The 26,500-nt window shown below is 40.9% G+C and overlaps 1 protein-coding gene across 1 annotated transcript; it reads left to right on the forward strand.

Annotated features, from left to right (window-relative positions):
* Positions 1–15,548: 15,548 nt before the first annotated feature.
* On the forward strand, positions 15,549–24,508 carry LOC135699962 (prostasin-like). The gene is made up of 2 exons (XM_065220287.1): positions 15,549–15,857; positions 22,845–24,508. Exons 1-2 carry the CDS (start codon positions 15,602–15,604, stop codon positions 24,341–24,343), a joined length of 1,755 nt encoding a protein of 584 aa, XP_065076359.1. The 5' UTR covers positions 15,549–15,601; the 3' UTR covers positions 24,344–24,508.
* The last annotated feature ends 1,992 nt before the right edge of the window (positions 24,509–26,500 follow it).

A 26,500-nucleotide genomic window follows, 5' to 3' on the forward strand; every position in this document is an offset into this window, starting at 1 on the left:
TTAAATCTTGTCCAAAAATAAATTAAAATCAGACAACTTTCCATCAACAATGAATTTTGATGAAAAGGAAGGTGATAACTAGGAAAAAATTGCAACTTTCTTTCAAGAAATCTACACTACTTTCTCTGATGAAGAGCACAATCGGGAATATTTTTCATTCTTCCCCTAATTTACAACAGACATTAGTGTCAATCAAATCAAAGTGGAGAACATTATGGTGGCTTTAAGAAATTTAGACATCTCCAAAGGTTCAGGACCTGACGGGCTTCCACCCGTATTTATGGAAAGCTTAGCAATAGAACTTACGGCCCCGCTGTTTTGGCTTTTTAATAAGTCACTGGAATCTGGGAACTTCCTCTAAAACATGGAAAAGTTCTTTCTTAGTGCCTATTTTTAAAAGCCGGAAAAATATGACATACGTAATTACCGTGGGATTGCCATTATCTTTTGCATTCCAAAGATTTTTGAGGCAATCGTTAATGAAAAATTATTCCATCAAAACACTAACCATGTTGCATTTCTTCAAAAGCCGTTCAACTAGTACAAATTTACTCGAATTTATTAACTATTCGCTGATTGCAATGGATAATGGAAACCACGTTGAAGCTCTATATATAGACTTCAGTAAGGCATTTGATCGCATTGACATACCCTTGCTACTATTCAAATTGCCCAAAAATGGGAATTGAGCTTTTCAAATGGCGCGATTCAAATAGTTAGATACAAAGGGAAGAAATCGAATCCCATTCAAGTCACTTCAGGAGTTTTGTTTATACTATTTGTAAATTACATAGCCTTCATTCTTAAAACATAAAAGTTTTAATTTATGCCGATGACATGAAGCTCTTTCAAGAAATAAGAAACAAGGAAGACATCAGGACGAACCACCCAATAATTCTACTTTGAACTTAAAAAAAAATTACTTGGCGTTGTAGTCAAAACTCTATGCAAATACTTCCAAAAACTCAATTGGAATTGGATACCATACCATACCTTATTATCTCTAGAATTCATTCTAAAATTATTTCTTCTTTGGAATTTTCATCAAAATTATCGAATAAGTTCCTCAAAGTGATTGTATCCGGAAAAACTATCAGTTGAGAAGATTGTTATTTTCCAAAGAGCGGACGAAGTATATTTTTTCCCAGTTCATCATCGAAATTCACGGACTTCTCTCGGTGATTTAGAATTTCCGGCTTTTTCCTGATTTCCCGGTTCACTGGTCACGGTAACTTTTGCTCATTCGTAAGGATACATTTCTAAATGCGTTGGTCACTCAGCTGTGAGTGTTCACGTCTCAGTGTCGAGTAATTTTTAGAATATCGTGTAGAGTACTCGTTAATATGTTGAAAAATCATGGCAAGTAATGTTCGTATATGTGTGCAGTTTTTCTCCGTCAGTAAATCCATAGAGGTAACTTTAAGACTAGTAGGTCCCGAAGAAATGTGCTCAAGTTTTTGGCTCAGCTCTGGTACTATCTTCGGTCCCAAGCTAATCGATGCACCCCTCGAAACATAGGAAACCTACGAAAACAAACATTGTGTAGTACTAGAATTTTCACTAGAATGGGGTACGTTAATCGATTTGCTTGGGACCAATAGGCTAGTCAAGTAGTGAGCCAATTTAAAATCGATAGTTTCGTATTGATTGTTGGTAAATCTTCCTGGTAGGCCATAGTAGAGTAGCCTTCCGTATTACGCAGCTCACCACCAGATGGAGTAAAAGCAGTAGGTTAGGCGGCCATGAGAGGTGACGACAAAAAAGGCCATTATGAACGGCATAACGGACACGATGACTGGCGATGGAAAACGAATGGCCTGGGTCACTGATCAATAGCAAAGGACAGTGACCCAAAGAACGTATTTCTAGGCTACATACACCGATCAGATCTATCATCAAAGAACCATCAAGATAAAATGGTCGATAAACCGCATGATGGCCTCTTACAATAAACACTGCGAAACCATTGACTTTACAATGTCTCTGCATAAACTAAAGCAATATTTTTATTCCATAAGAAATAACAACTCATAAAAGAAAAGACAAGAAAGCTGACACTACTTTTTTATATAAATATATATTAAAGAAAACAAAACTGTATTAGTTGTACTAGTCTACGTTGGTTGACGAAATAAATAAATAAATAAATAAATAAATAAATAAATAAAAAGTCTCTGGTGAAATATTCAAACAAAACAAAGCCTAGAAAATACCAAACATTACTGTGCAGACAGAAGATAGTTGAAGATAGTAAGAGGAAAGTGAAAGAGAGTGAGAGGAAAAAAACGGACAGCAGGTAAATTTTCGGAATCGCCATTTTGGTTCAAAGGTCCTAATGTGAACCGTTTGTCTGTTAGGACCCCGCTGTAATTTTTAGACCGAACCGCTGAGGTATACCTGGTAGACGTACCGGTAGGCTACGCCAGTCCCCAGCCAAGTAAGGACAATTCCGGCACGAACCGCCGAAGCCGAGTCCGTCAACACACTCGGTGGCCCAGCCAGCATAAGAAGTTGAATCATAGAGGTAACTCTAAGACAAGTAGGTCCCAAAGAAACGTGCTCAACTTTTTGGCTCACCTCTGGTACTAAATATCTTCGGTCCCAAGCTTGTCGAATCACCCCTCGAAACATAGGAAAAACCAATAACCCCTCATTTTATCTGTCAAACTTTCATAGCGAATCAAAACAAACTAGAATTTCGACTAGAATAGGGTACGTTAATCGTTTGCTTGGGACCAATAGGCTACTAAAGTGGTGAGCCAATTTAAAATCGTTAGTTTCGTATTGATTGTTGGTTGAATAGCGCGCCAAGGAGATTTCCAATGCCGCCGAAGTAGAAAAGGAAGAAGGTGGAACGTGGAGCCGAGCGAAGCAGTCGTCGAGGAAACGTGGTGGTGGATCTGCAAGGGGCCCCGAAGAAGACGGGAAAGACAACATAAATAGGTCATATAGAAATTAAGAAAGTGGGAGTGTTACATACGTAGGGAGGTGTCGTGATTTCCAGGAGCCCGGACAAAGTTGTTTGTTTGAGGAAGCTACAAAGTTTCTGGTTGAGCGCCGTACGAAATGCAGAGAAAGCCAGGGGGAACTCTCAACCCCTTGATGTTCTTCCGATTCACTGTTGACCGAAGTCAATCACTGCTGCCGAAGAGAGCTGCTGCTGTAGTTATCGCTTGTCCGGTAGACACGCCGTCCGTTCGTAGAATGAGCCTCAGCACTAGACTGCTGCCTTATTGATAGCTGCTGTTGCCGGTTGCCGAACGCAACCAATCACGACGCTGTACATTGAAGAGAAAGCTGGGGAAACTTAGCAACCGTTCGCTATACGTCCGATAGTGAAACTACCAAAATTAAAGAATGCCAATCAGAATTATTGTACACGGTTAGAAAAAAGTACCCAAAATTAAGTTCTTTTCACTCATCTCGGCACTATAGTGCAGGAACCCAAAAGTAGGTAAAGCGGGTCAAAGTATAGTTGAAGATGCTAATTTCAAATAACAGACTGTAGTGGTAATTTTTATACGATAGATGGAGTAGATGAAAGCATAGAGTTGATAGTTCCGTTAGAGTACGGCAGTGTGAAGATTGTATATAGATATTAGACAAGCGAGCTAGGACAACTTTTAAGGAAGGTACAAATCGGTTTTTTCATCTCTCTTTACCAAACTCCCCCTTTGGAGAGGGATGGTGAGGGGTGCCCCCCCCCCCCCGCCACCACTGGCAAAAAGAGATGAAAACCGACCCGCTCATGTACCAACTGTGTATTTGAAACAGTTCTACCGATTTTTTACCGCACTTCAGTTGTTATTTGAAGGAAGGCATCCAGTCGTAGGTTTGGAAATTGCAACTATTGTTTACCCCTACCACGATATGTGCTCCTGTCATCGTCGACTTGACGATCTCGAGGGGACACGGGTGGGGTAGGTGCTGCTACTGTACCTTTCGACCATTGACAGTAATTGATGGTATGCTCCCATCCAGAGTTATGTACTTTGACTATATATGAAAAAAACCGATTTGTACCTTCCTTAAAAGTTGTCCTAGCTCGCTTGTCTAATATCTATATACAATCTTCACACTGCCGTACTCTAACGGAACTATCAACTCTATGCTTTCATCTACTCCATCTATCGTATAAAAATTACCACTACAGTCTGTTATTTGAAATTAGCATCTTCAACTATGTAAATCGTTGACTTCACGTAGAAGTAATACTAAAAACATATAGTCAAAGGGTCAAAGTAATTTTCATTTACTTGTGTGCAGTTCGTATGGAATTTTCCATTAGCTTTTTAACCAAAAGTTAGTTGTACCCAACAGTAGGTAAATATGATTATACCCAACGTTGGGTTCCCACACTTTACTACCCCTGTTGGATGGTTTTGCTCCTTCTTTTTTGACAACATTAGAAGGAGAAAATGAGACAAACTAGTCAAAAGTAGGTAAAAGTGAACTGGCCGTTGGGTGCTTTTTTCTTACCGTGTATATAAAAGTGCATCTTAGAGGAGAATTAGACACCTCAATCTTTGCTCGACTGTTGAGCTGTTCAGTCCGTATTTTTCGGTCGAGATCTCGTTTCGATTTTGTTTCGTTTTGTACTGTCGCGTTGCGCCGTGGAAGTGTCGCCACCTTCTCGCGTTCTGGCAAGTTTACTTGAACTTGCAAACACGAAACAAATGGTGCGTAAACGTGCCAATGAGTCAGCAGCGGGCCCTTCAAAGAAGGTGCTAATCAAGCCCAGCGCGTCGCAGGATGACGTCGGAAAACGAGTACTGCAAGCCAACCAGTATGCAGTACTCCCGGAAGAAAATGGCGATGGTGACGCCGCTCCCATTGCAAGAAAAGAGCGAATTCCCCCGCTTTTCACGCCGGTGAAGGATGTTGCCAAGCTAGGTGCCGAACTGGCAAAACACAAGCTGCTGCCTCGCTTTAAGCTTTGCAGCCCAACCAAAAATCTTATCAGGCTCCGTAACACCATTCGTAGGCAGTTCCAGCGTTCTGGGCTGCCCCACTTGAAGACCAATGTCAATAGGCTAACTAAAATTATCCAGGCCAGGATGGTGGAAATCAGAAATAACGATTTTACCAAAAAGATTCGCTCTCTCCCAGATTGTGCAAAACCATTTTGGAAGATGAGCAAAATTTTCAAAAATAAGTCGAGACCGATCCCTCCGCTTTCCTCTGTTGACCACTTAGACCCATCCCTACTGATAACCCCAGTTGAAAAGGCCAATGCTCTTGGCCAACATTTTGTGATTTCACATAATCTTGGTCAAACCATGGTGAGCCCCCATGGGCCTGCTGTGCTGGAGGCAATTACTAGAGTCGCTGACACACCCGTAGTAGTGCATGATCATAGTAGAATATCGGCTGATGAGGTGATAGCAGCTATTAGAAGTACTAAAAACATGAAGGCTGCGGGTATGGATGGTGTAGTCAACCTCGAGTTGAAAAACTTGAGTATTGACTTCTTCAACCATCTTACCGTTATCTTCAACAAATGTTTGGAGCTTGGCTACTTCCCTGCATGCTGGAAGTTAGCCAAAGTGATTCCAATACACAAGCCTGGCAAAGATCCTACCAGTGCCAAAAGCTATCGCCCCATCAGCCTATTGTCCTCCATCTCGAAGCTATTCGAAAAAATGGATACTCAGCCGTCTGCTGGTGTTTTCAAATGATAATAACATCTTTCTCAAAGAGCAATTTGGGTTTAGGAAAGGCCACTCTACCATCCACCAACTCGCACGGAACAAGTCCGTTTCCAATACATCTGCCAAGGCATTGTTGGACGTCAAGAAGGCATTCGACAATGTCTGGCATGATGGTCTAGTGTACAAGCTGCATCGATACAACTTTCCGATCTACCTCGTGAAGATCATCAAAAACTACTTGTCGGGCAGACCATTCCAGGTCTACTTGAACAATGTCCCCTCTGATACGTTCAACGTTGATGCAGGGGTCCCTCAGGGTAGCCTGCTTGGGCCTATCCTATTCAACATTTTCACGTCAGACGTTCCTCCCCTGCCGGGTGGTGGTATCCTGTCTATGTTCGCAGATGACACCTCCATCATCTATAAGGGTCAAGTGATCCGTGCTCTGGCGAGTAAACTACAATCAGGCCTGGATGTTTTGTCCGACTATTTTAAGAGCTGGAAGATTTGTATCAATGCAGCTAAAACACAAACCATTCTGTTTCCACACTCGTATTCACCTCGGCTTGTTCCGCCTGCTAACGTCAAGATCCATTTTGATAGCACTCCCATTGAATGGTCAAGTGAAGTAGTTTACCTTGGTCTCACGCTCGATAGCAAATTGCTATTCGGATCCCATGTGGACAAGACATCCACCAAGTGTAACATCTTGATCAGGTCGCTCTACCCTCTGATAAACAGGAAGTCCACCCTGTCCCTCAAAAACAAGCTTGATGTCCACAAATCATTCTGCCGGCTATTGAGTATGGTCTGCTAATCTGGGAGAGTTGTGCTAAGTGCCACCACTTAAAGCTTCAGAGGATCCAAAACAAGATCCTCAGAATGATCCTTAGCAGTCCACCGCGAACTCGTAATTCTGAGATTCACCACCTGGCCGGTCTTCAAACACTCGAGGAGCGAATTCCACGCTGGAAAGGTTCAGAGTCGCCTGTCTGCGATCAAACCACCAGATCATTCGTGATTTGGCAACCTAGTTTAAGTAAAGGAGAATTAGGCTTTCTTTTAATTTATTCAAAAGATGTGATTTACTATTATGTTATATATTATAATTATTCCCATCGTTATCTCTACAGGAGGAATAAAAGTGTCAGTAGAATCCGAAAATAAAAAGTGGTAATTTGGAATATCATTCCTTGACACGTGGAAACCTAGTTCGGTAAGCGTACCGACCCTGAGGCCATTGTAGTCAGGGATTCTCAGGATCGCTCCCAACTGAGGTAGCTAGCACGTACACAGCGCATGAGTAACCTACGTAAAAGTGACTCACTCTCTGAATAACATTGGTTTTCAGTGAATGTAGACTGCTTAAGCAAACCTTTTGAATCAAAAGCTACTAGCGCTGCATGTTGAGTGAATTCTGAACTAAGAGGCCAATCTGAATTTGATGCAAATTGCACACTGAGCTTGACTTTTCAATATCCAATTTCTAGCCGGGATGGCAAGCTAAATTCATTGAAAACGAGTATTACTAAGAAAATGTGTCTCTTTTACTGATTTGCATGGAGATTTTTTTAAATCGTAGGTTACTCATGCGTTGAATAGCCTACGCGTTATGACAAAAAATCATACGAATGAGAAGTGACTCACAACTGAGTAACAGTTATTCAGTTATGAGTTAGTTTCGTTTTCAGTGTGCAACGTAACGAGCACCCCTGTTTATAACTCGGTAGCCACACAAATCTTATAAAACTGCCGAATCGATCGACATATACCGTATGCGTGATAATGTTTGCATCATTGGGCAATGTCAAAATTAAAAAATTATCAAAAATTTCGTTTTCGAGTTTTTCTATGTATCCAAAAGGGGGATGTTTTTCAGTCTTAAACTATGTTAATCATCGATAGAGTTTCCACTTGCTGCAATTACGGCCTCCACACGCTTTCGGAATGCACGGCAGGTTCTAATAATGTAGTCTGGATCCATTTCTCTTCAGGTACGGGTCAATGTTTGTCGGAGGCTTGCTGTACTCGGGTGGCATTTAAAACAGGCCTTGGCCTTCATGACGCGCCATATTGAGTAGTCCAGTGGATTAAGATTGGGGCTGGATGGCGGCCACATATCCTTCACCCAGAACGGAAGATGTTCCTCTGCATAAACTTCTGAGTGCGGTTCGAGGTGTGGCACGGAGCCCCATCTTGTTGAAATACAGCATTTGGCTTCGGACCGTACTGTTCTTTGATCCACGGAAGAACATACTTACTTAAAATCCCGATGTAGACCTCCGTGTTGACCTTGTTGCCTTCTGGAATGAACACCGGGTCCATTTTGTTGCCATCGGAAGCCACCAATCCAAACACCATAACGCTAGCAGGATGCTTGGTCGGATACACGTTCTGGTGCTCGTCGGCCACGTCTTTTACCGAAAGAGAACTAATATACCGGTTGGTTCTGGAATTTGATACGGGATCGACGGTTAACATGCTCTCGTCGGTGAACAGGATTACCGGATTTTTTCGCTTAAGGAAGTTCAAGATTTTCTTGCATCGTTCGACTCGTAGCTCCCGGATGCGGTTGGTAATCATGTGAGTTTTTTTCAGTGCCCTCGACTTCACCCCGCAATCTTCCTTTACGATCTTCCGTGTCGTAAAGTTACTGATCCTGTGTTCCTTTGCCATTTTCCTTATAGAACGCACTGGATTCACCCGAATCTTCCTTTTGATAGCAGCGATAACCCTCGGAACCCAAGCTGACCTCGGACGACCTGTGGCTACTTTCGGATAGTTGTCCTTTCTTTTCTCGGTCTAAAACCCTTTTGACGGTCCACCGGGACACTCCCACGGCGATTGAAATGTCTTTTTGCGACATTTGCGGGTGGGACAAATCACGAATACGCTGCCACTTCGTCATGGTGCAACTGTCAAACTAAGTAAAACATTATCTTTTTTGCACAGCCTACTACTGCTACTACGGTCTGAGCTACAGGTTACGAGCATGCAAAGAAAACCAAGGCATTGTATGCACAGGTGAAACGGGAACCTTATTTGTACGATGGTGCAAACACTATCACGCATACGGTAAATCATCAAAATCCATTGATTATTGGCCAAGTTATTAGCATTTAAAGTCTGACCAATTTTCGTTGCATTTCCCTGGATTGGCAACCCTTCCCGAAAAGTGGACCCTACACGATTGCTTTTATTGTCAATAATCGTATTGTCAATACATTTTATATTGACGTCAATACATCTATATTGACAATATTTCTGTATTCACATCATCAATATTATTGTCAATACTTGTAGGTATTGGCAATATTTCTTACCATGTGGGGTTCGCTAAAGACGTAGTCCTACGTCAAAAATGTAATTCAATAGCTCTTAGTAGAAAACGAAGCATACCAGATATAACAATCTTTTTAGGAAATCAGCCGGCAGAAAAGTGTGAAAGAGTTAGGGATTTGGGAGCTATCATAGATTCCAAACTAACACTCAGTGATCATTAACAGAGCATACAACATGCTTGGCTTTATTAAACGATTTAGCTATAATTAAACATTAGCAACATTAGCAACATTAAAAGAGATATCGTTTCGCATCGTATTAATTCAGTAGAACTCTTTAGTTTTTTTTTCATTAATTACTTTATTTGTACAGGCTCAATCGAATAAACTTTACAGAGCCGAGTTATCATGTATATGTCTTATATTTAAGTTAAAGGAACTGGACCGAATAGTCGCGGTTGTCTCGAGGTTAGTGGTGATTTACAATTTTTTGAATGGGAAAGAGGAGAAGGAGGGTGGTTTACGATATAAATATTTAATTAATCCTAGGGGGACGAAAGTACCAGATTTATTCAAAATTTGCCAAAAATAACTCTAAAGTTTGATTTATTGATTTATAGTCGAGGAAATTCATTTTATCGGATTCATCCGATATAATCGTGCTTAAATCTCTAAAAACAAATAATATCGATTTTTATCGGTCACATCTCTTATATCGGGTCGCATCTCTATAAGTATCATGACAGGTAACGATGAAAGCCGTTTGTTTATAAGAAAGGAGCGTCGTGAAATCTCAACCAACAATTCAAAAAGGCGGATCAGCTTTTGTAATCAAATTTGATAATGATCTTTTCTCGCAAATCGAAGCTCGCCTTGCCAAATCAACTACATCGTCGGCTAGGGAAAATTATCTCCTATCCGATGATGGAATTAGTTTGCGTAAGCGTGCTTCAGTTTGCAAGATAAGGTCATTACAATTTTGCTGATCCACTCTTTAGTATTGTTGGTTGATAAATCTGTTCGAAAATCGTATGTTCTAAAATCATTTATGGTGATTCCTTTAAGAGTCCACAAATTACCTGATGATGGCAAGTGTTCTAGAGCACAAATCTTAGACGCTGTTATGACATCACTAATGAAATAATTGGAACTCCCTGTTTGCTGCATCAAAGTGAAGTTCCAGTTTGATTGTTGTATGTTTTGTGGCAGCTGTGCTCTTGAAATTTTGAGGTGATAGTATAGCGCATTACACACATTATAGGAAGTGCGGAAACGCATATGTCACGAATGGGAAGTCTCCGATATCTCCAAGGTCATTACTGATTTCCATCACTACCTCAACAGACCTCTCCAATCTCAGGCATCCGGTGAAGATCAACATCGATGGCACCTATCGTTTGGTCTTGGGTTTGGTCGAGTCGAGGTTTTGTCATGTTTGGTCATCAATTCTGTTGCCAAATCTCCGGGCAAATATCGTTGCTTCCAGAGTTTGAACATGCAACAATCACAAAAGCAGGTGCTCAAGAAAGTGACAGTTCACATCACAAAACGCACTAAAAACAACATCAGCATAATGCTCGATAATTCTACCACATCCAAGATTATCGATGAATAGTGTATGAATTCAGATAATATCGGCAGGTGCTTGTTATTATTCGTTACGACTTTAATTTATCTTAAAAAATCGAAATTTTTAAGCAAATTTTATAGAAATCCGTTATATGAAATGTGAACCAGATTACTTTCGTCCCCCTTGAATTAATTCTAAAACATAAACTTATATCTATTCATCTTAAAAACAAAAATAAAAAAAGAACCCAAACGTACAAAATACAAACTAAACACAAGGTTAATCAAAATTACAATCTAAGGTTAATTTTCTCAAAGTAAACATATATGAGTTTCATAAACTCCAGATCGCGTCGAGCCAAAATATCCCGAACTGAAACATTAGGTTGTCTACCTCAGCTCAGATCTGACTCCACGATGCTCAAGTCCAGAGGTGGCAACAGTACATTTTTTGAAAAACCATCGTCCAGAGCGAAACAAAACAGCCAGCACATGGGCGACCGTGTATAACTACATTCCAAGCGAACAGCGGAGATAGAGAATAAATAAAATCTCGCAGCCTGATTTTTCCAAACAGTTTATTGTAATGAAATTTTAGCTGCAGGCTTGCGTGTGACAGTAAATTACCAACTCCCTTATTTACGCATAATTTTAACATCAATGCTTATGAGTGATTAATTCATTCTTATCTTTTAATTCCATGCAATAAACATCAAATAAATGCAGTAATTAGCCAGAAATCAGCAAAATTCTACACGACATAAATTTATGTCGCGCGCGCCGCCGGTCTTGTCTGCTTCTTTGTGCGAAAATTTTCTGTCGCTGGCAGAAAATAGTTTAGAAATGTCATGACATTTTTGCCGCTTGCCAGTTTGTTTTTGTGTGTCGTCACAATGGTTATGGCAAAATGTATCAAATGTTATGGAAAAAATGTTAAACTCCAGGACTCGTGCCACCACTGTTCTCAACACAAGACCAAATAATGAGATCGGCGTCTTGATAACCTTGTCCACATTCACAGAGATTGCTATCCTCCAGCCCAACACGGAACAAGTGAGTGTTTAACGAATAGCGATTCGACATCACACGTATGAAGTCTCGACCCACCTCCAACCCCTTGAGCCAAGGACTCTTCGACAACTTAGGGATGATCGAGTATAGCCACCGTCCCAAACTCCCTTCACTCCATTTATTTTGCCAGCTGACGAGCGACTGTTGACGATAAATGAAGAAAAATTCATTGTAGGCGATTTGACCACTGTCAAAACCATAGAAACTTTTCATCTAGATAAAAAATAACTTGATAAATATAAATAGATCAAACACGAACCAACTCATATTTTTTGCACTCGTGTTCATGGCTTATATAAACGTTTTCCGCGAACACGGAGACAGATGTCGGTAGTGTGCTTTGAGCAGAAATTTCGTGGTAATTTGTATGGTCATTCATGTCGGTTTTTCGGCGATTTGACGCTCGTAAATATTGGCTGCCATAGCGCCCACCTTAGCAAGTGAGTTCGCCTTCTCATTGCTCGGAATCGAGCTATGAGATGGGACCCATGCAAAGGTGATGACAGAAGATCTTAAAGATAAAGCACATTTTTTTTTTGAACTTTGCTAAATTTCAAGGAACTTTACAGATGTTCAAGAATATTTCTAGATGATAGGTGCCTTTCCAGAAGTGTAGAGATGTTCAGGGATCTTCGTACAATTAAGAGAGATTGAAAAAATATGGAATTTGGAATAAATTCAGGGAGTTTCGTAGAAGTTGAGCAAATTTAGCAAAACTTGTAGATGTAGTTTTGTAGATATTCAGGAAACGTTGCATACGTTACAGGATATTCTTTCAGACATCCTTCCTAGACAGCAGGAAATATTCAAAAGATCTCCACACGGACGAAGATATTAGTAAAGTTCTCTGGATATTTTTCTAAGACTCTGAGGATCTCAAACTGTTAAATAATTCAATGTTCTTTCAAGACTGTCGGTTGTTCAGGAAGTATTTCTAAGTTTTCCAGCCAATTGAATCCTATAGAATCTTGAATGATGAATCTAGATTTTATGGATATGTTTGTACATTCTCTATAGGGGGAAGACCCATGCCTGGTGATTTAGCTATATTGTCAAGAATTAGCACTCGAGCAACTTAATTCCGGGCATAAATTTCAACGAAGTGATGGAAATTTCTACATAAAGTCTGGAACACGCAACAATTGTTCAACTTCAAATCGGTGTATTTCTGTTTATAAATGCAAAAAAAAACCGGAAATGCTGCATTTGGAAGTTGAGTGTATATACAATGGTTGCTATGATGAGTTTTCACCGTGTGCTCTTCAGTTTTCAAAATGACGTCCAAGCAAGAGGAGCAGCGTGTCAAAATTTTGCTCGCGCAGCAAGAGAATTCGACGTTCTCACACGTCAAGTTCGAAAAATTGCTGGATGTGGCCAAATCGACCGTGACCAACGTTTTAAAAGTATTCGGGGAGCGTCTGTCGACCGCCAGGAAGCCTGGAAGCGGCGGCAATCGTAATCCGGACGTGGCAGCGACGACGAAGAAGGTGGCGGTGAAATATAAGCGGAATCCTAACCTCTCCATCCGGGACGTCGCTGGCAAGCTCAATGTCTCCCATACTACTGTGCAGCGGGCCAAGAAACGAGCCGGATTTTCGACGTTTAAGAAGGTGAAGGTGGCGAACCGAGATTACAAACAAAACACGTCGGCAAAGCAGTGGTCCCGAAAGCTGTATACGAATCTGCTCACAAAGTTCGACTGTGTCGTCATGGACGACGAAACTTATGTGAAGGCGGATTTCAAGCAGCTTCCGGGACAGGAGTTTTATACCGCATCAGGAAAAGGGAAGGTGGCTTAAATTTTCAAAACCATCAAACTATTGAAGATCCCGAAAAAATATCTCGTCTGGCAGGCCATATGCACGTGTGGTTTAAAAGCGGCTTTTTCATTACTACGGGAACCATCAATCAAGAGATCTACGTCCAGGAGAGCCTGGAAAAGCGGCTGCTACCATTCCTAAAGCAACATAATAGACCTGTGCTGTTCTGGCCGGACTTGGCGAGCTGCCACTATGGGAAAAAGGCAATCGAGTGGTACGATGCGAACAACGTGATTGTGGTACCCAAAGACCACAACCCTCCCAACAGCCCAGAACTCCGCCCTATCGAACGGTATTGGGCCTTGGTCAAACGGAATCTAAAAAAAAACTAATAAATCCATGGAAAACGAGCAGCATTCCGGCGTTGGCGGCGAATAAGGTCGATGAGATCATTGTGCAAAATTTAATGGAAGGCGTTAAGCGGAGGGCATGTCAGTTCGGATATGGAAAACCAAAAGAATAAACGAACATTTTTTTCCTTTAAATATATGAATTGAACTACCAAAAGAAAAATAAGATTTTTGTGATATGAATTTTGACAGAAAGAAATGATTTTTTGGTCGACCAATTTTTGCGCATTCCAGTCTTTATTCATAAATGTTTGAAATATACGCTGAATTTGATAGGCCTAAAAAACTTGGCCTCTCGCAACTATCTTGAAAAACGAGCTTTATTTTCGGAACAGTTGAAATCCGGAAAACCCCACACGCAACAATTGATTTTACTCTTGCTGTGTACGTTAAAAATAGTGTCGGATATAGTGCGCTGCATTCCCACAATGATGCACTATAACGCGCACTATGTTCGACGTTATGTTTAACGTACTGGACGAGAGTAAAATCGAATGTAGCGTGTGGGGTTTTCCGGTGTCCAACTGGACCGACAATACCTTTTAGGAAAGCCACGTATTCTTACAATTATCAATTATCATTTTTTTTTATTCCGACCTTTTGTCTCTAGAATTTTGTCATAAATGCACCCCACACGATTTCGTCAATATTTCCATCAATATTTTCCGGGGCTCATCAATACAGGGTCGCGCTCCGCACTAAAGGCCGGCGCACAATAGATACGTTTTCAGGTTTTTTGACAGTTAGCCCATGCATTATCTGTCAAAAAACCCGAAAACGTATCTATTGTGCGCCGGCCTTAACATTGTTGTGTCCGATAGAATATTCCGATTGAAGGATGGTGATCCAGAATAAACCATCGTTGGATAATGGGAAGCATCGGAACTTAGAAATATTTATCACCGTTGAACCATGGTGGGTATAAACATGGTTATACAGCTTCGAAACTATATGGGCGAGGAGATCGCGGGGGGAAAAGTGTGGTTTTGGTGCAAATTATAAACAAACTCGGAACGAGCGTGATGTTGTGTATAAGAAGTCACATGATAAGTTTTGCATATTTCAGATCACAAGATCTCGAGATACATACTAACCGAATCTGAATGATAACTCTGGAACCAGCTGGCCATGAAATATTCAATAGCATTCTGTGAGACCATGATATCCTTCATTTGGCGCTTGTTGTGTCCAATTTGGTTGCAGTGGCTTCGAATCGTAAGGGAAGCCGAATACTCGCTGCGGTTAACAAAACATCATTTTTTTCTTCTTATCGAATATTGTGAAATCTATTGTACTAGGTAGGTATTAGTTAAACATGCAGCAGCAATCAATAAATCAACTTTATTATCCAACCTGCTTTCTCACCCCAGTGTATCTATCAATCCCAGCCGATGTCGTTAGAATTTTTCTGATGTTAAAAAATCTCTGGTAACGTATTCCTTCGGAAGGGAAGTAAAGCCGTTACTCTCGGCCCCTTAGGGGGAGGGACTCATTGTCGCATCGCTTGAACGAGAGAGGAAAAATCTCTCTCCATTGCAGGTTTCAAGTTCAAGAGCCGATCGTAAAACAACGCGATCCCTTCTGATCGTGGCAGTCTCAAACCGCGAACCGGTACCTGCCGTTATGATAACAAACAGGGTCGAAAAACAACCAACGAGGGGAAGTCCCCAACGTAAACAAAGCAAATGCAACAAGTTTCATTCTCCATACCTACCGATTAGACCGGTTCTCACTCTCGGTAAACACTGTTAACAACAGTCCATCGGAGACCTTCGCGTAGATCAGTTCGATTTTTGCCCATTGCAGAGAGCAAGTGTATTGCGTAGTGTAGTTAGTTAATATTCTTATCAAAGAACAAGATGACCCAAAAGGCTACGGTGGCAGCAGCGCTGTTTTGGTTTGTACTACTGGCCATCTTCAGTGGTACGATCCAGCTGGATCTACCCAAGAACTGCGGAAAGCGACATCAGAAAACGGTCAACCTGATCGTAGAGGGACGGCCGGCAACCATCGGCAACTGGCCGTGGCACACGGCGATCTTCCACCGGGTAGGAACGGGAACACCAGAGTACAAGTGCGGTGGCAGTATACTGGACAAGAATACCATTTTGACCGGTGAGTGGAATGATTATAAGCGAGTTACACCACACATTCAGGAAGAAAAATTTGCATCCAACGTCAGAATACAGTGTCAGTCCCTTCTCAAATGTTAGGCTGACGAAATCGAGAAATTTTTATCCCCTTTATTTTTTCGATCAGAATTATTAAAGAAATAATTACATTATTATAGGGTAAGGTGGAATAATACGCGCCATGACCAACAGCTCATATTTACGTGGTTTTCAAAACAAATGTAATGGGTTTTCACCCAGAATCACTAGAAGAGCTGCAGCACTATCATCAATTAGTCTTTGAATAGTACAAACAAAAATCATGTTGGTCATATTATCCCGGGACGTGTTTTACCCCACCTTACCCTACATATGACTATTATTTATAAAAACTTATCTAATCCTGCAAATATTTTAAATAATTGAATCAATTCTCACGATAAAGAAATATGTATAAACTTTCAAAGCAGAGAAAATGTGTGGGTGTGTGTGTTTCTTGAATCTTTGCATATCAACCCACTTGATGCGTTGACAGAAATGTTCAATGGAACAACCCGAAATCAATGCAATTGCCTCGTGGATAAATTACATTTTTACTGAAAAGGTGTCATCATACATTGTGTGGAGAAAACTTATATCATGACGTTCTTCCTTATAACATGTTCATGACATTTACAACCTCTATTTGGGGTAGCCTTTCAACCTTCCCCTCAAGTAGATCGTCTGGTATGGAGTCGATTAAATGCGGAATGGTCCAACAACAGTGCCAAGGCTGTTGTATTTTATATAATATTTTATACAACACATTCATTCCCTTGAGCCTCAAAATAAACCACAGCGAACATAGATGCTTCAGAACCCTTATGTTCGGACTGATTTGAGATTTGGACGTAATTGTTTTTGTAAACATTGACTTCAATCACCGGTTTTTCACGAATAAAAGTTCATTCTCTGAAACTATCAACATTATCAGGTAGGGGAGTGAGCAGTTGGTTTAGTTTGTTTGGATTAGTATCACATACTTCGGTGTTAGCACAAACGAAGTGACAGACGACTTACTGGCGAAGAAATCCATTTAAATAATGTGGTTCACTGTAAAGACTGGAGAGTTATAACATGTTATAACGGTTGTCAAATAATTGCAACACAGAAATCACCATCAAGATAGCGCTATAACATGTTATAACTCTGTAGTCTGAACGTACTATAATAGAATTTTCTTGGAAGCTTGTGCCATCATCCACCAGATGGGTTAGTTTTTTTTGTTTTGATTTGAACAAAGTTGATTTTGTGTACAATGATTCTTTGACAGTGTGCAAAGAGTGCGTATCATTTTGTCATTTTTTTATGCATTTCAGTTTTGAGTAGAGTGAAAGAGATAGAACCAAAATATTCTAGTACATTTGGTGAAAATGCTAGTTCAATCCAATAGTAGTGTTGCCATGTGGTACAATCCAGTAGTAGTGGTGTTGCCATGTGGTACACTGAAAAATTGCAATAGAAGGTTAGTCACCAAAGTTTTCGAGCCGCTCCGTCTGTCACTTCGTTTGTGGTGTTAGGCCGTTCGCAATGCTGTTGTATTTTATAAGGATTGTTTTAATTTGGAACTAGAACAGAAACGCACCTCTCGCAATGCTGAGTTGCAGTTTCATTATTCGAGCACTATTTTGCACCAGATTTGCAACTGCTCGACTATTCTGTTTTATTTCTGAGCGAGTTTGAAACACGAATGGAACTCTGTTTCTAATTTCTTTGTATGTATTTAAAGATGTTTCGAAGAGTTTCACAAACAACTCTATGAACTTCATAGAAAACAGTAAAGTTTATGCACGAAACGAAAATCAATTATTTAATTCATGTGTTTCACTTATACATTTTTGCCAAAGCATCAGCCTTATACATTCCATAAGACAAACCACATAGGTCCTATTAGAATGCATAAAAGGTATGTGTGACCGCTTATACATTTCATTTGACACATGATCTTTATTAACTTTTTGCAAGGCGTCTGCTTATTAGTTGACTTATACATTTTATGAATAATCAGCAATGGAAATTTGCCAAAAGGTATAAGGAGATTTCTATCCGTGTGGAACTTGATGATTACAAACATCTTTTAGAACTGTGCGTTGCGCTGATCGTGTTGCAGTTTTATTTTTGACAGTTTCAAATTATAGAATTGTCGAGGAGTTTAAAACAATTTTGAAACTCAGCATTGCGAACGGCCTTAGTATTAGTTGTATTGCAAAAGAAAGCATGAGACAATTATTGACCAACAAATGAAAAGGACCTATTAGCTTTTGTGAGCAAACTTGTGACAGTCGTTTGATCGCAAACCGAAGCGAGGGGGGCGACACATCTAAATCTCAATAAGGCTGTCCACGAGACAGTTGCGATCAGCTGACTTTTTTGTTTACCAAGAACTTTTGACAGATCGCAGTAGGACCAACAATCAATACGAAAGTAGCGATTTTTAATTGGCTCACTACTTGACTAGCCTATTGGTCCCAAGCAAACGATTAACGTACCCCATTCTAGTCGAAATTCTAGTACTACGCAATGTTTGTTTTGATTCGCTATGAAAGTTATTGGTTTTTCCTATGTTTCGAGGGGTGAATCGATTAGCTTGGGACCGAAGAGAGTACCAGAGCTGAGCCAAAAAGTTGAGCACGTTATTTCGGGACCTTCTAGTCTTAGAGTTACCTCTATGGTAGAACTGACAGTTCAATCTCATATGAATTTCTGCTTTGTTTATGTTTACATTCAGCACCATTAACACCAGATCACTCACACACTCTTGATTTCTAGCTGTCAGTTCCACTGCGAAACATCTCTTGGATCACCTTATTGGGTTGTTTAGGGGTATTTAGGGGTATTGAGGTAAATACATATTCAGTATCTGCATTAAAAATAGAACCGAATTCCAAAATTTCATCAATTTTGGTACACTGGAACTATTTTACAGGCTTGCTGAAACTCCTCAAACTCACTGGAGGTTTTAAAACACTCATATCCTGCGAGTTTGACCAGCCCTCACCTCGAGTGAGTGGCGGCAGGAATATGGAAGAAGTAAACAAAAATTCCTCGAGAGAGAGGGAGAGTGAACTTCATCGAGAAGATGATTTGACGTGAGGGGCGCTTTTCGAGACTCCGGATGACTTTTTTGTTCGACGCAAGAAGCTTAGAGTTCACCCAGAGTGAGAGTGAGAGCGTGTGATAGAAACCATGAACATGAATGGCAGCAAATCTCACTCTAATTTTATCCCCCTTCGCTCACAAGCTTTGAAGCTCAGTGAAATGATTTGGCAGTAGGAATTCTACTCCTCAGAAAAATGCTACGCTCGGCTCATTTCAAACTCGCGAGTGAGGCTCCATCAAGCCTGCTATTTTAAATGAGTACGATTACATCAGCAAAAATCACAATCTTAGCGCCCCTTGTGGAAGCTTTCCTTTATTTAACGTCGGTCTATGTTCCGCAATCTAGTGCCAATCACCGACGGACATCGATTGCCATCCATTGACGGCAATCGAATGTGCAGGAAGGCAGCTTCCACACCTGCGTAGGATATCGCACCGATTCAACACACATGGGCCGGGACCAACGGCTTTACTTCCTTTCCGAAGGAAGACGTGACCAGAGATTTTTATGCCTCAGAAAAATCCCACCGACCTCGGCTAGGATTGAACCCAGGCCCATCGGGGTGTTAGAAAGCAGTCACGCTTACCACTACACCACCGGCGCCAGCTCCTTGTGGAAGCTGTCAACGATCAAAAATTTAAATCTTGATTAAAAAATCGAGATGAATGTCTACGGGATCGATAAAAATATCGTTGTGCTCAGAAAACGAAGCTCTATCAGATTATGTATAAAAATCGGTATATATTTTTTAAACCCAATTCTAAATGCTCAAAAAATCTCACACTAGCGAATCAATCTTCGAAAAATCATCTTTCATTTCTCGCATCTACTTGCATCGTGCTTCATCTTTTTGCAGGAAATCTTCAAAATCGACATAAATCTTTCTTCTTTTCTGCATCGTAGATAGAGTCATCACCCTCGAACCGAAGGCAGTGTCATCGTTAACAAGCAGTACTGTCGAGTAGGGGAAAGTTACCGTAGAAGCTGCATGGGCGGCCTAAACAAAAGCTGCTACTGTGTTACCTGACTTATAACGAGTATACTGCCGTTCTACGCATATCTGTCCCATGTTACTTTTGGATGTTTTTCATTTTTGTTCATAAAACAGTACTTTTTTAGGTAAACTTTGGAATGAAAATAGATAACCATATAATTAGTTCTGGGTTTGTATAAAAACAACATCAAGTCTAATTGTCCCATGTTGTAATTCTACGTAAAACTGTCCCACAAAGATTTTCTTGACTGAATCTATCATTAACGAATCGATTTGTGTACACAAGTTATTGAAACAGGATTTATATAATCAAAAGAAACGGTATGAACCATTTTAGGAAGTGAAAGTTGTATTTTATGTTGGTAAATATTAAGAAAAACGGGATTTCATATTAAAACACCATCATCTAATTTCAAACAATGCATTATTAGACACTTACGTAGACACTCGCCACCCCCACACTCTCCTACACGGTTAGAAAAAAGTACCCAAAATTAAGTTCTTTTCACTCATCTCGGCACTATAGTGCAGGAACCCAAAAGTAGGTAAAGCGGGTCAAAGTAATTTTCATTTCCTTGTGTGCAGTTCGTATGGAATTTTCCACTGGCTTTTTAACCAAGAGTAAGTTAGTTGTACCCAACAGTAGGTAAATATGATTATACTCAACGTTGGGTTCCCACACTTTACTACCCCTGTTGGGTGGTTTTGCTCCTCCGTTTTTGACAACATTAGAAGGAGAAAAGGAGACAAACTAGTCAAAAGTAGGTAAAAGTGAACTGGCCGTTGGGTACTTTTTTCTTACCGTGTAGTGTCTATGTGTTTCATGAAAAGCCGCTTTTATAATATGATAATACGTAGTATAAAGGTCAACTCCGTACGGCAGAAATTTGCATGTGCATGTCAACTCTTCCAAAGTATTTCTTGAAATCATCAAAGCCCACGGTCAACGATCGTGTAACGTAATGATCTTTTGTCCACAGCATGTCAGCCGCCATAAATCTATGGTCGGACTCAAAATGATTAAGCACAATCTCCTTTAGTCCTACGTTCATCTTGCTAAGGAGTAGAACAAGATGTTAAGAAGTTTATGTTCTAAATAGTACATTCATCGTTAGTTTCTTGAAATGCTCTTAACTTTAATGGTTTCATAGAAGTAGCAATGCCAACAAATTTATTGTTGGTATAATTGAATGATGGAAAGCTATACAAACTATCCAGGATCTTCGAAAACTTCTCGGAGAATGCAAGCACGGTCATGCAAGCACAAGAGTAAAGACGTCAAACGCAACGTGGCCATCAAAGCAACACTGAAAGTAACAGTTCTTAGTGGGACTAACATGCGTAGAATTTCCTACTTCATTGCAAATTTCTAGGCATAACAGTCCCATTTAATATTATTCGTATAAAAATAGGCTTAACTGATTTCATTGAAGGTAATTTCTGTAGTTTTCACTAAAACATATTGATTCTGTTGAAATGTGAACAATGCGGTAACTTATTTTAACGTATATTTCTTCCAATGAGCAGAAATGATTCGAAACATTATTCGCGATTTTCTCAGAAGCAACTTTTGAAACATGGGACTGATATGCGTAGAACGGCAGTATACGTTGTAAACGAGTACCCCGAATAGAACGTATAGTTCGTCTTATTTTACATTGCAAATGCTATGCAAAATTAGACGAGTCATACGTTGTATTCGGGGTACTCGTATACAGCGTATATTCGTTATAAGTCAGGTAACACAGTAGGGCTGATTGGGCTGAAGTATCGTCCTTTTCAATTGACGATATTATGTATCTCCGTCGAATTTGCGAATGTAGGGGAAATGGATGTAATGTCGGCCTAAATGCCCCTAATTTGGGCCCATACATAAATTCAGCAATCGACTAAATTTTCAATAGCGACCAAAAATATCCATTAGTACCGTCCCAATGACGCGTTCATCTACATAAAATTGATAAGTAGCCAAGGAGTATTCAACTCTGCACACCCTAATCTGTGGTGCAAGTTTAAGCTGTGCCGAAAGCTGTGCGAAGCGCTGTACCGAACGTGCCGAAGTAGGCCGAAGTGTACCAATCAAGGTTTAATCAATATCCCATGAGTTTGGCAACCCTGAACCCTGACTTTTGTGATTGTGTTTTCATTCAAAATTTCTTATAGTTTCTGGCAAACATTAAGCTGCATTCTCATTTGAACGTGTCCAGAAACGAAGGTGTAACCTGATTGATGTTGGACGACATTTCCTCCAGTTGCCGGTTAAATGCTCCCCGACAAAATCATAACCAGAACGGGCGGACGTTTAATCCCACTCCAGAAACAACATCCTCGAACCAGGTCATCTGATCGACTCAAAAATACGTTAACTCGAAGATAAGCCTATCGTGTCGCTGATTGTCTTCCGCAATGTAAAAGTATGATGAAAACCATCAAATATCCCTCCACTCCAGATCAGTCATACTTCGGTCAACGGATGTTGATGCTTCGCGGCCAGCTGTGAAATCGTCACCCGAGCTTTCCGGTCTTCAGATGATCATGCAATCGTGAACTCCCGGCGACGTGTTTCCAGGCGTCTTCTCGTCTCCATTCCTTTCGATCCTAAACAGCCTGAAATTCGAGAAACATAAAATCCATTACTTTTTAAACTTCTGTGTTACCTGACTTATAAAGAATATAGGTTGTACCCGCGGGCCCCGTACACTTCGTCTACTTAGTTTAACATAGCATTTGCAGTACAAAATTAGACGAGTTCATGATCCCCCGGATACAACGTATATTCGTTATGAGACAGCTAAGACAGTAGGCCTGAATCTGAATCAGCATAACTCACCAATTATCTTCCCATCCTCTTCTTCCAGCCGGCCACTGTGTCCGACTCACCACCGGCATCATCGATCCGGAGAAGCTGATCGTACAGGTCGGCCGTCAGCGGCTCATGGTGGCAGACGACCGCGCCCAGGAACACGAAGCGAGCCGCATTCTGGTGCACAAACGGTTCCGGATCGGTAACCTCCAGCACGACGTTGCCCTGATCGTGCTGGCGACGAACATCGAATTTACGGATTTTGTCCAACCGGTTTGCCTGTGGGATCAAGGCGATGACCGGCTGTTGATTCGGGATCGGCAGGGTACGATCGTTGGGTTCGGGGCGACCGGAACGGCGGCATCTTCGGAAACGCTGAACGAAGCGGACCTTCCGGTGGTCGACAATCAGGTTTGCATCGACAGCAACCGAGGCACGTTTGGGTTGGCATTGACCGCCGATATGTACTGCGCTGGCAGGAGGGACGGAAAGAATGCTTGCAATGGTGACAGTGGAGGTGGAATGTTCTTCGAGATCGGCGGTCGCTGGTACGTCCGGGGTATTGTGTCGTTTTCACCGTCCCAGGCCAGTAACAATAATAGATGCGACCCATACGAATACGTAGTGTTCATGGACGTTGCACGGTATGTGAACTGGATCGCTCAACAGCTAAATGGAACCTTCGTTGAAGCTCCAGCACAATCCGATGTCCATCCTAAGTTGCACCTGTTGAGTCAGGACATTTGCGGGGCAAACAACTTCCCGTCCGCCGAAGAGTCGGATAAACCCGTATTACTCACGTATCCTTGGATTGGACTGATCGAGTACAGTCAGGAGGGAGTCCGTGAGAAGCAAACCCTTTGCCATGCGATGCTCATTAGCGAACAGTATCTCGTGACGGCAGCCGAGTGCGTCTACAATACGGGCAAGCTCAGGCCGACCTCGATTCGGCTGGGTGACTACGACACTTCCAACAGTCAGGACTGTGGTCAAATCGGTGGTTCCAGTGTCTGTGCACCACCCACCCAAACCCTCAGTATCGAAACCATCACCGTCCACCAACAGTACAACAAGCCACGTTTCGCCAACGCTATTGCCCTGATACGCGTATACTCCAAGGCGGATATCTCCCGGGACAACATCAAACACATCTGTCTGCCGTTGTCGAAGGAACTTCGCAGCTTCAAACCCCCCACCTTCATCCGTAGCGGCTGGAAGAATAGCAAAAGTCAACCCCAAATGCAGCGAACCGAGGTTAAGGTTGTCGAATCGGTGACCTGTCAGCGCAAGTACAGCGAGCAGCGCATTCCACTGGAGAAGACATTCAGGCAGATATGTATTGAACGGGACCCGACCAGCGGCGGTGCCGCGAACTGTGTGTTTGATGTGGCCGCAGCGCCATTGCAAGCCGTTCAAACGGTAAACGGAAGCCCACGGTACGTGCTGCACGGGTTGCTTACCTTCGGACCGAAGAAATGCCACCTGGACTATCCGAATGTCTACACCAACGTGGGAACGTACCTTGGATGGATTTTGGATCATATTCAACCGTAAGCTTCGGGGAGTTTGTATGTGTGTTTTAGCTTTTTTTTTATTAAGGACCTAGATGCCTTTGTCTTAATATCGAGATATAATATGTAGAAGAGATTATACACGTCTTATCGGTAAGAAACTTAATAATACTGATTAGAAATAAATACATCCGGTTTGAGTCGGTTTGACAGATTTTTTTTCTGGTGTCGTGATTTTTTTATGTTGCATTTTGCGTCACTGAAATTGTTTCCTTAATTCAAACGGGTATTGGACGAGAGGTGAGTACCTACCATTAAATAGCCGATATCTACATTTTAGATTGAGTGTCATAGTGTTACGATTGCTAAACTCGAAGAGGCTGATGATATTGGACAGATTTGATAGTTTATAGTAAGTCTTGTCAGCACGTAGAACCTAATAAATGCATTTCAGGACAAAACTTGAGATACTGAGCGTTGAGTAGGTGAATGGAATATTTGAATTACAATCAATTCTATTTTTACACGATTTTCATTTATTTTTTTCAATGTCATGCCTTCCATATTTTTCTATGATTTGTTTATGATTTTTTAAACCAGTTGCATTGAATATGGTTGCAGTTCGAGATCACATGATCAAAAATTGTGGCGAACAAAATCGCGTTAATACAGATGATTGCCATAAGCACAGCCATGCCTTTAATTTATCTGTAAAGCACATTTCATACTGTTGCCACGGACAAGATGCTCCCAAGGACACGAAAATCTTGTTGGGGCTTAAAAATGCGTTTTATTATCTATAGTAGGTATTCAGCTTATTGTAAGACCATCGTTTTAGTCTCCCTTCTTCCCATAAGCCATTGCTGGAACTTTTCTTCATACACGGTCCATCATCTTTTGTACGAGCCCTGTTCCCACTTGTTTGGCTGCCAAATTTCAGTGAAATCCTTCAGGTCAATTGCAGTTCCATCCTTTTTCTTCAATATATGGTTCACGACCAGTATTCCTCAATTGGCCTTAGCTCCATTCTATTGGAGTATTGCCCGGATTCATCTCCTTGGGAACCACTGTGACGCCATTTTCGCTGTACCACTGTTTGGTGGAATTTGAGCGGTGGCAGCAGCGCTGCCATTTATACAGATTTATCTGTATTATACAGATTTTTTAATCTTAATACAGACCCGATACAGAGTACAGATTTATCACAGATTTTTAAATTACAATACAGATTTATACAGATTTTTATAAAATGCTTGAGAAAAAAAATTCAAAATTTATAAAAACAAAATAACTTTTTTGATTGTATGGGGATTTACAGTATAAATTGAATATTTCCAATATAAGCATGTATGTTAAATACAAGAAAAGTGCCCGAGCACATTAAAATGGTACAAATACAAGTACTCGTAAACATTTTACTTGCATTGAAAATGTATTTCGTAAGAAATTGCGGATTTTCTGATATTCTCCATACTGCAAAAATGATTTTACCAGCACTGGCGGGGCGACATCTCTCGACTTTTTGGTGTAACTACTACACGAATGATGTAATTAATTGTATTCATCTATATTAAAAATATCAAATAGTAATGAACTCGTGCACTTTTTTGCATTTAAAACTGCTTATCAGGAAGATAATGAATAGAAACTAAAATCTCCATACATTTTCAAACGGCTTCATATCACTCTTATAAATAAGTACGGACGATATCACAAATGGCGCAATTATATCCCGTATGGTTAGTACGATAGCCCGAATAGGTGGTTCAGCACTTTTTATGGTTATTTTGTATGCACTGTATTTGTAAAACAACAAAACATGATTAATTAAGAAAAAAATCGTCAATACAGAAAATACAGATTTTTTAATAGAGTGGATACAGATTTTTTATAAAACCACCTGGCAGCTCTGGGTGGCAGCTTGCAGCTCATGCTGCTTCAGAAAAGGTAGTAGTTTCTTCCGTAGGCTCTCATCTTGGTAAATTTTCTGGTTCATGTTCCCAGAAGTAACGAAAGTTTTGCTTTTCAGCCCACAACTGCAGATTGCTTGCCAGATAAGGAACTTTTTTTTGATAAATTTCGACTTCTTTTCGATTTTAAATTTTTCCGGGTCAACCGAGGTATAAAATTCCGGCCCAGTAATTTGATCGAAAACTGTCAGAAGCGAATAGACCGGGATTTTCGTTTCGAGCGTGCGAAT

This window comes from Ochlerotatus camptorhynchus, unplaced genomic scaffold, assembly GCF_037179485.1.
Source record: "Ochlerotatus camptorhynchus isolate MF236.1 unplaced genomic scaffold, CSIRO-AGI_Acam_v1.1 ptg000010l, whole genome shotgun sequence".
Classification (NCBI taxonomy): Eukaryota; Metazoa; Arthropoda; class Insecta; order Diptera; family Culicidae; genus Ochlerotatus; species Ochlerotatus camptorhynchus.

What these genes read in the sequence shown, in the direction of transcription:
- LOC135699962 (XM_065220287.1), top strand. Translation starts at nt 15,602, where the DNA reads ATGACCCAAAAGGCTACGGTGGCAGCAGCGCTGTTTTGGTTTGTACTA. An exon ending in CAAGAATACCATTTTGACCG is followed by an intron (nt 15,858 to 22,844) that starts GTGAGTGGAATG and finishes CTCTTCTTCCAG; the next exon opens with CCGGCCACTGTGTCCGACTC.